This window comes from Protobothrops mucrosquamatus, unplaced genomic scaffold (genome assembly GCF_001527695.2).
Source record: "Protobothrops mucrosquamatus isolate PMUCROS unplaced genomic scaffold, P.Mucros_1.0 scaffold5327, whole genome shotgun sequence".
Classification (NCBI taxonomy): Eukaryota; Metazoa; Chordata; class Lepidosauria; order Squamata; family Viperidae; genus Protobothrops; species Protobothrops mucrosquamatus.
In genome coordinates, this window is record NW_015391191.1 from 1 (window position 1) to 10,958 (window position 10,958).

Sequence of the window (10,958 nt, forward strand, 5' to 3'; positions counted from 1 at the left end):
TTGAGTAAATTCACAGTTGCCCAAACTGTAACCATAATATCCATCCAGGCCACTTTGTTTCAGAAGCGAAGCCAATTCACATCTGGAATATCTTTTGGCTTCACTGGCCGCATTGAGGCAGAAGAGGAGGGTGAGCACTAATGCCTTCTTGGAAGACGATGTCTAACTTTTCCAGGATGGCTACTGGATTTTATAGTCAAAGCTTGAGAAATTGGCTCCTCTGGAGGGATGGTAAACAGAGTATGTAGCAAGAAGATTTCCCCAATCTGAGGTTATTGTGGATTGACAAGGAGAGACAGTTGAGGGCAAAAAACCAATGAGGAAGAAAAAGAAAGTGCACAGATGGTATGGAGGGTTGTGGAATCACTGGAACACAAACCAAAAAAGGTTTAACTGTCATTTTCAATTTCATAAAAAAAACAAACCTAACCAACAATGGTTGAGAAGAGCATTTGTGGTAGGTTGAGAGATCCTGGGTCAAGGGAATCTGCATGAGGGGTAACAAAAATGTAAAAGTAGGGGCTGCAACTGAGTGATTAAAGCTGAACCACTTTACAGTCTTGACCATGAAAAAGAAATAGGATGTTCATTGTGTGGTGGCTTCCGACATTTTTATTTTTCAGGGACCCCCACCCATAGACATTCCTTTCTGGGGGACTCAATGCTTCTTTGAGTTTTCTGTTTGTTTCAATTGCATATCTCTCTCTCTCTCTCTCTCTCTCTCTCTCTCTCTCTCTCTCTCTCTCTCTCTCTCTCTCTCTCTCCCTCTCTCCCTCTCTCTCTCTCTCCCTCTCTCCCTCTTTCCCCCCCCTCTCTCTCTCTCCCTCTCTCTCTCTCTCTCTCTCTCTCACACACACACACTCACACACACACACATACCCCACACAAATATTTTCTATATTTGTCTTTTATACATGTAAAAACTCTTAATAAAAATTACATTAAAGAAAAGAGAAAGGCCTTCCATCCACTCAATTTTTTTTTTCAGAAATGTGGAGAAAAAGTTATTTTTTTTCAATATCAAATTTCTACTTTTATGAAGCATCCATACATGCCTAGTGTAACAGAGAACAGAAAAATGGCAAAGGCACACGTCATAATAACATAAGTCAATAGGTTCATCTCCTCGTCCACCTTGATTACGGTATCGGAAGCTCTTACACAAGCAAGATGGAAGAATAAGCTTGGAACTGAACTCTGGGAGTTCTTCCAGTTTGCATGTTGACCTGGTTGAATTTACACAATCTGAATCAATATAAAAACTGACTCCCCTTTTCAGGAGTCCCTAAGCCTATTCGGCTTTTATATTAAAAAGGGAGGATTGAGGGGATTTTATTATGCTTATGATTTTATTATGCTTAAGCTTGGTATTAGTAGTGTTATTTTATAACCACTTGATATTGATATTAGTGGTGATACTTTGAAATTTATGTTTATGTGCAAGCAGCTTTGTAGGTGCCTTACTGTATATTGGAAAATCACTACTGATATCAATAAAAAGTGGTTAGGAAAATAACACTACTAATATCAAGCTTAAACATAATAAAATCATAAGCATAATAAAATCCCTTCAGAATAAAAATATCCCTTCAATATTCTTAGAATGGTAAAATATGCTTTTGTCCCATCCCAAATGACTGGAGAAGTCTCACACTTCACTCTACACTAATACCCTTATTTTTATGAGAACGAACAATATCCATTTCATTCCCTTTTTGGCACAACAGCAAAATGGAGTGTGCTTAGACCACTGTGTATCTTTGTTTATGTGCAAGCAGCTTTGTAGGTGGCTTATATTGGGAAATTATTTATATAAAAGCAAATGTCTCATGCTCTGTATACAGGTGATTGCTTACATAAAGGAGCAAGATGAAATTCAATGGTCCAGGAAATAGGGAGGGGGGAAGGTGAGCTAGTCTGGATTGATGTGTATGAGTCACCACCTTGGAATTTGTTTGGCCATAGAATCTGTATGGCCTTGGATGCCAATCTAGAGTTTTCATATAAGAATTTCAAGATAGTTTACTAATATTGTATGAAGAGATGCATCTGATTCTTTGTTAAGTGACACCTAACTTTGAATCAGTGATGTATTTGGTTGCCCCGGAGAATGATGTCTGACTTCTTCCAGATAGTTACTGAGTCACAGCTTGCAAAATTGGTAAAGAATCTATGTAAACAATAATAATTGCTTAGCCCCAATTGTGGCCTGACAATAGTCTAAAGAAAGGCAATTAATTTTCACGATTACAAGTTCAGTTGGTAACTGAATGTTACAAGTGGAAGATGCTAATGAGAGATTGACTCAGCAGGCATTCATCCTATTGGGATCACACACGACAAATAATAATAATAATAATAATAATAATAATAATAATAATAATAATAATAATAATAATAATAATAATAATAATAATAATAATAATAATAATAATAATAATAATAATAAAGTTGGAAGGGACCCTATACTATTTTGGACAAATGGCTGTCCAGTTTCTTCTTAAGAACTTCCAGTGTTGGAGCATTCACCGCTTCTGGAGGCAGGTTGTTCCACTGGTTAATTGTTCTAACTGTCAGGAAGTTTCTCCTTAGTTCTTGGTTGCTTCTCTCTTTGGTTAGTTTCCATCCATTGCTTCTTGTCCTGCCTTCAGGTGCTTTGGAAAATAGCTTGACTCCCTCTTCTTTGTGGCAGCCCCTGAGATATTGGAACATTGCTATCATGTCTCCCCTCGTCCTTCTCTTTGTTAAACTAGACACACCCAATTCCAGCAACTGTTCCTTATATGTTTTAGCCTCCAGTCCCCTAATCATCTTTGTTGCTGTTCTCTGTACTCTTTCTAGAGTCTCAACGTCTTTTTTACATCGTGGTGACCAAAACTGGATGCAGTATTCCAAGTGTGGCCTTACCAAGGCATTGTAAAGTGGTATTAATACTTCACGTGATCTTGATTCTATCCCTCTGTTAATGCAGCCTAGCACTGTGTTGGCTTTTTTGGCACCTGCAGCACACTGCTGGCTCATATTTAAATGATTGTCCACTAGGACTCCGAGATCCCTCTCACAGTTACTACTATTGAGCAAGGTACCCCCTATACTATACCTGTACATTTGGTTTTTCTTGCCTAAATGTAGAACCTTACTTTTTTCACCATTGAATTTCATTTTGTTAGATAGCGCCCAGTGTTCAAATCTGTCCAGATCTTCCTGTATCCTAAGCCTGTCTTCTGGAGTATTGGCTATTCCTGCCAGCTTGGTGTCGTCTGCATATGTGATGAGTTCCCCATCTATCCCCTCGTCCAAATCGTTGATGAAGATGTTGAAGAGCACTAGGCCCAGAACAGAGCCCTGGGGCACCCCACTACACACTTCCCTCCATGTATATGTGGTTCTGTTGAGGACCACACACTGAGTATGGCCGGTCAGCCAGCTACGGATCCATCTGATGGTGATGCTGTCTAACCCTCATTTTTCTATCTTATCAAGTAGTAGGTTGTGATCTACTTTGTCAAATGCCTTACTGAAGTCCAAGTAAATTATATCCACAGCATTCCTCTGGTCCACTAATTTTGTCACTTGGTCAAAGAATGCAATAAGATCTGTCTGGCATGATCTGTTTTTGACAAACCCATGTTGGCTTTTAGTAATGACTTTGTTTGCCTCTGGTGTTCGCTGATTTGTTGTTTGATTATCTTTTCCAGAATCTTCCCAGGTATTGAGGTCAGGCTGATAGGTTTGTAATTTCCTGGATCCATTTTTTTTCCTTTTTTGAAGATGGGAACTACATCAGCTCTTTTCCAGTCCTCTGGTAGTTCCCCAGTGCTCCAGGATCTTTGAAAAATATAGTTCAGTGGTTCTGAGATCATATCTGCCAGTTTCTTGAGAACCTTGGGGTATAATCCATCTGGTACTGGTGATTTGAACTCGTCTAGGCTGGAGAAGTGCTCACTTACCATTTTCTCTTAGCACAAGCAATATCATATGTGATGTCATCATCTGTGAAATCTGAAGAAGCAAATTAAAATATGACCCATTCCAGATGTCTCAAAGTGATTTCCAAATATTTCCATAAAATTATATAAAGCAAAACAACAAAAACAAAAAAACCCAAGTAAAAGAGATTGCAAGAATGTTGAGGCATGTGGGACACTGGGACCTCACCAATTATGGGTCTGGGGCTCATTATAATTCAGACCACACTGGAATGGGTCGTGTGGAGGTACAAAAATCAGATATGTCTTTGTGAGGAAAGGAAGACAAGTTGTGAGAAGCTGAGAAATGGGGCGGTGGGTGGCAGATTTGGAAAGGATAACAGGCCAACAGAAAACATGGTGCACAGATACTATCACAATGACCCAAGTAGGAATTTGAAACAATTTTGAGAGACAGGGTGATTAAATGTGAATCTTCATGAAGTGATGGATGCAATTATACAATTACAGAGACCAATAAAGGAGCAGAAGGACTAGAATTTTTCTACAAAATTTTCATAAAAGTTATTTGAGACTTTTTACTTTTTTCTTTTCTAGTGAAAGAGGTGTCAGGCCTTGGTAATAATAATAATAATATTTTATTTTGTGGTCACAGACCAAAATGCAAATGCAACAAAAGAAAACACAAGAAAAATATAATCACAAACAATTAAACACCAGAAGCCTTGGCTAAAGGAAATTACAATGTTCTCCTCTAATAGTTACAGCTCTTAAAAGAAATTTAGAAACCTGAGTAGTAATATAGGAGAAGCCATCCCCTAAACAATATAAGACCAAATTACTAACATTAGAACCAGAGGGATCAATTCCAAGGAGAGACAGTAATTTAATTCTACCTGTGTTATACATAGGGCAGTATGATAAGACATGCTCCACAGTTTCAACTTCAACCCTATCACAAGGGCATAGTCGCTCACTAAACGGGAGCCTCTTGAATCGCCCGTCGAGTAGTGCTGAGGGCAAGACATTGAAACGGGCTAGGGAAAAGACTCTTCTATACTTGGGGATGGTTAGAGTATAGAAATATGAAGCCATCCTCAATCCATAATTATTAGATTGGCTGAAGATCAAAGGGGAGCAGGTTTTGTTGGTTCTGGCTATAAATATTGCAAATCTATGTCCACAAGCCGTTGGACTACCCTAAACTGGGTGTCCTTGAGACCATAATCTCCCAGAGCATTCCCCGTAAAACCTAGCAAGTGGAGTTTCTTCATCAGCTCCCTCTCCCAATGAGAGGTATGAGAGTCAGCAAACACCAGGGAGAGGTAGCTACCAGAGACTGCCAAAAAGAGCACCCAAAACCACCATTTGAAGGTGTTAATCCACGCCATGCATTCGACTGAATGAATGCCGAGTTCCAGGTACATCGAAGCAAATCCAACACACGGAGGAAGACCCAGAAGTTTCCTAAGAAAAACAGCCTGAGTTCTTTCAATACAATCCTTGAAGCCTCGCATCCATATGGGAATTCCATAAAGAGTTTGGGCCAGGGTTTTGGCTTTATATATACACAGAGCAGAAGGAATAAACTGGCCTCCTTGAGTAAAAAAGAATCTTATAATCTGCTGATGGCTACAGGAGGCCGAATTCAGCACCTGGGTTCGATGTTTAGTCCAAGCATCAGTATTCTGAAATTGAATACCTAAATACTTAAAATGGAAAACCTGCCTAACAACATTACCATTGATAGCCCAGTTGTAAGATTTCTCGGCTCTAGAGAACACCAATACTTTAGATTTGTCATAATTGATAGATGATTCTCAGCACAGTAGGACCCAAATGCAGAAAGTAATCTTTTTAGACCGAGCCTTGATTGTGATAGAAGGACCGCATCGTCAGCATAAAGAAGAAGCGGAATCTTCGTATTTAACAACTTTGGGGCATGAGACTCAATGCATTCAATGTAAGAGGCCAGGTCAGATAAGAATAAATTAAACAGAAGAGGGGCCAGGACACAACCCTGCCTAACTCCGCTCTCAATCGGGATAGGATATGAAAGTTCTCCCTGCAAGCCACACCTAACCTGGCTAGAGGTCTGATTATACAAAGATCTAATTAAGAACAAAAGACATTTGTCAATAGAACTTTTGTGCAATTTTGACCACAACAGTTCCCTAGGGACTGAGTCAAACGCTGCCTTTAAATCAATAAAAGCAGTAAAGAGTTTGCCACCTGGTGTAATAGCGTATTTGTCAACCAGGTGTGCTAGGACAAAACAGTGGTCCAATGTGGCACAGCCCGCTTTAAACCCAATCTGCTCTGCACCAATAATGTTAGACTCCTCAACCCAAATGAGGAGTCTACATTGAAGATATTTAGCATACAATTTTCCAATGATGGAAAGCAGGCTTATAGGGTGATAATTGGCAGGGTTGTTCCTGTTTCCTCGTTTAAAAACTGGAATAATAATTGCTAGACGCCAAGAAATAGGAATCCTACCAGAGGAATTAATATGGGGGAAAAGAGTTGCCAAAAGAGGAATCCACCACTCGGGATTAGATTTTAGCAAAATGGGGGGGGGGGTATAGCATCGGGGCCAGGTGCTTTGCCTGACTTAAGTTCTGAGATAAGCTCAGCGATTTCAGCATGAGTCACGGGTTGCCGTATAGGAATTTTAAGAGGCAGTTGTGATCCAAGCTCGGTCAAAATTATTGAAGCCTGAAAAATTGACAAAAAAAATGATTTTCCCAATCTCTGTTAGAAATACAGCAGAGAGGGAGTTCTTGATAACCAGGGAGAGAGTTGGCAACAATTTGCCAAAATAGTCGGGTGTTCTTCTGCTGGATAGAGAAGAGAAGTAAATCCCACTTCTCTCTCACTTTAGCCCTCTTTTTCTTAACAATTAGCCCTTTATACTCCCGCTTCAGGCGATAATAGTCCTCTGGTGGGCGTTTGTCCCCTCAGTTATGGTAAAGCAAGTAAGCCCGGTTAATCTGGTTCCTAAACATCAGACATTCTTTATCAAACCAGGAATTGCTTCTTAAATGATATGGACCCCTTGGCCTGCAATCAGCTCCTAGCTCCCTTTGAACACTATTAATTAGTGATTCAAAGGCCAAGATTGTCTCTAAGCCACTACTTGTTAGAACCTGATTATAAAGGCTGAGAGATTCCGGGGATGATAAAAAGGAGTGGAACTTTCTTTCGATATTAGAGGACCATTTGATCCTCTTTATATAGAAGGCCGCATGGGGATCCAATATCTGGGGGCCTTTAGATAAGTGTATATTTGAGGAAAGCCCAATAATTGTAACCAGGGGGTAATGAACGCTCTCCGTACGGCAGTCCACATAGAAAGCATGGACTGCCTTTCTTAGTAACTGAGAAACCAGCACAAAATCAATAATGCTACTCCCACGTGAGGAACTAAAAGTAAACTCACCGACTAGATCGCCTGGGGTACTCCTGTTAAGGATTACATTGTCATGTTGGGATGCTAAAAGTGCTAACTGAATACCAGCAAAATTTGTTAGTTCATCCTTAGAATGTCTAGCTGAAATCTGATATCCTATTGCCTGAAGGATTTCTTGGGAGTAAAGTGCCTCAACCGATGGAGGAACTTGGACTCCCAGTCGGGCATTAAAGTCACCCCCTATAAAGGTGTATAGCCCTGGAAATTTAGTTTCAATACAAGTAATATAGTTCTCCAGTTCATCCCATTGAGCCTTAATGTCGGCTTGCCTCACCGTCGGAGGAAGGTAGACGTTAAACACTAGCAATTTGCTGCGTCCTCTCTTAATTAGGAGCGCCATGGCTAAAAAGCCACAGGGGGACAGCTCCACTGTCTCCACCTTTAAAGAGGTGGAGACAGGCCTTGGTAGTATATCAGGCCAGAAAACAAAGACTACAAGGATTATGGGAATCTATGCTAATTCATTGTCATAGAACATAATAATAAGAATTTTAAAAGCTTCTCTCTTCCACCTCATACACAAACAGGATAAATGCTTCCTGGAAGAATGCAAGTGGGGAAAGGGCTACAAAAGGTCTCTTCTGTAAATGAAAAAGCTGTCCTGGTTTCTCACACAGAACCTTTAAAACAGAATATTTAACTATCTTCCCATTCTTTTCCCAAGAAGTCCAATCACCTTCAGGAGAATTTGGAATAAGTCTGATTGTTGTCTTCAAGAGATCCCTGGGGTTGTTAATGGCACATAAAGCCGCCTCTCCTCTTTTCCTTATCCAGGCTGTCCAAGGATGAGGTACATTTCCATTGTGAATATTTTGTATTGCCACACCTGTGGAAAATCTTGGCTAAGGCACTGATTGTTAAAATACAGAGAACATGTGGTCTAAGCACACTCCAGTTTTGCTGTTGTGCCAAAAAGGGAATGAAGTGGATATTGTTCATTCTCATAAAAATAAGGGTATTAGTGCAGGGTGAAGTGTGAGGCTTCCTCAGTCATTTGGGATGGGACAAAAACATATTTTACCATTCTAAGAAAATTGAAAAGATTTTTTATTCTGAAGGGATTTTATAATGCTTAAGCTTGATATTAATAGTGTTTTTTTCCTAACCACTTTGTAATGATATCAGTAGCGATGCAAATGTCTCATGCTCTATATACAGGTGATTGCTTACAGGAAAGGAGCAAGATGAAATTCAATGGTCCAGGAAATAGGGAGGGGGGAAAGTGAGCTAGCTTGGATTGATGTGTATGAGTCACCACCTTGGAATTTGTTTTTCTGTACTTTTTTGCTCCTGGTACCGAGATTTGAGCCTCTTTGTCCTGAAAGGGTATTAAAAAGTGGAAGAAATCTTTTCTGGGTGTGCCTTCATCCCTTTAAGCAGCCATGAAAGGGGAGGAGGACACCCGACTCTGTTTTGATCAAAATAAAAGTCGTTTGCTTGCTGAAACATCGACTCAGGAGTTTCTTTGGCTCTTTAAAATTCCTGAGCAGCGCAGGGAAACTTGTGAGGTTAAGAGGAGAATCTTATAATTCATTGGATGGGCTGGATGAACACATTTTTGATTCGATCTGCCCCATTTTTGACCCCCCTTGCAAACCTTGAACTTGCTCAGGTGGAGAAAAACAGAGAAAGCAAACTCACAGTCGCCCAAGCTGAAGCCATAATATCCATCCATACCACTTTGTTTCAGACGTGAAGCCAGTTCACATTTGGAGTATACTTTGGCTTCATTGGCTGCAACGAGGATGAAGAGGAGGGTGAGCACTAATGCCTTCATTGCTGCGACAATGGTATGCAGGAGAAGGTATGGTAGCTGAGCAACCGGGAGCCCAAGGCCAGGTCTTGAAGGAGAAACGGACTCTTTCCATACCAAGAAAAATTATTACTATTGGAAAACACCTGGTGGGTTGGGGTGGGGGAGTCTATCATTTAACTAATCACATTTCCGAGCAGCAACCCTAGAGCTGGTTTCGCTTTCTTCTGTGCCAATGTGGATTTTTCAGTAAAGTGTTATACTCTTGGTAAAATCATGTCCCAGGAGTTTCTTTTTCTGGAAATGCCTACTGGACAAGTGACACCTAAAGTTTCTTTGAATATTCTGTTTGTTTGTTTGTTTGTTTGTTTCAATGCACCTCTAGTCTCAGTATATATTTCTTTTGACTGATGAAGTTTGTGAAGAAATGCAATATATTGAATTAACCCTATGAACTGTATTTTATATCTTGGTTTTATTGCCACATTGCCCTCCTGAAAAAACACACATAGAAAGAGAGAGGGAAAGGTGGGGAAGAGGCGCAGCTAATTTTTTATTTTTGGATCATATTGCAAGAGATGACCAGGCTGAGGCCAAAGGAGAGGTCAAACATATCTTCAAACTGAGTCCCTTTGCAGCCCCTAAATCCAGCCCTCATTGAATTCAGTTGACTCTTATCTCCCACTAATTTGCCCTCACTGTTAGTAGTTCAGCTTCTTGGATAGAGGTAGAATGGAATAAACTTGCACTCATTTAAACAACCTTGATGCACCCAAGAAGTATCATTCTCATCACAGGAGGAGGAAGAGAAATGCAGGATCATCAATTTCACAGCTGGCAGTCACGAGTCCATTCTGACAGTTCTTTTCCTTTGCAATGTTTCACCCAGGCAGTCCTAAAAGTAAGAATAAGAATATTGCATGTCATTCCAAGCCACATGCATAGTTGTTTGTTTAATTATGTAAATCTACTTCAGGAATAACTAAATATGAGAATAACAGAATTGGAAGGGACCTTGGAGGTCTTCTAGTCCAACCCCCTGCTCAAACAGGAGACAAGAATTTCCAGGTGAGCTAGTGACAATTATCTTTCTTTCAACTTTCCTGTTTACTGACTGATAAAGTTCCTTCGCTGATTTGTCAATGAATTCCTTTCCACCAGCAAAAATCTAACATTTTGTGTGTGTGTTTTAGCTAAAATAGTCCTAACTTCCTATTTGTCACAATAAGGCCTATATGCCAGTAATGCCCAAGAGACACTTTGGATTCCACGTATCCTACATAGGGTCTATGCTAGCCAGAGCTAAAGGGAGTTCAAGTCCAAAGTCCTTGATGAGCACCAGTGGGCTCACAAAATCCTACCCCGTGTCATATAATCCCTCAGAAGGGCATACAGCAAAGTCACTTTTAAATTATTGTAATTTTTGCCCACATAATACCACTATTGTTTGGTTCTAGATGCCCAGTTCAACAGTTTTCCATCTCATGATCTGCTGCTGCAGCCCCTTATTCTTTTCAGCCTATGACTGGCAGCTTCACAAAGGATCTCTCCCTGTTTCTCTCACTGTGTTCTTTATCTACCAGTTCTCTGATCCCATAGAGCTCGTTCCTAGGATCAGAGTCCTGGTGTTTAAAAGGCCATCTGCCAAATTCTTCTGCAACTTGCCCCAACTCAGTACTAAATCCCAATGCTGAACCTGTGATAAAACATTTTAAAACAAGTGAGAAGCACAAAAGGGTATAATGGATGGGAAATTGCTGGGAAGAAATTATCCATGTAAAATAGGCATCAACAAACCCCTCTA

General features: G+C 40.2%; 1 protein-coding gene across 1 annotated transcript in view; it reads right to left on the reverse strand.

Moving 5' to 3' along the window:
* Positions 1-9,949: 9,949 nt before the first annotated feature.
* The window catches only part of LOC107299711 (lysozyme C, milk isozyme), a gene marked incomplete in the record, with an annotated part of 3,133 nt that continues 2,124 nt past the window's right edge, over positions 9,950-10,958 (reverse strand). The window contains 1 exon segment of the mRNA XM_015829055.1: positions 9,950-10,049. Coding sequence (XP_015684541.1) covers positions 9,983-10,049 — 67 coding nt within the window.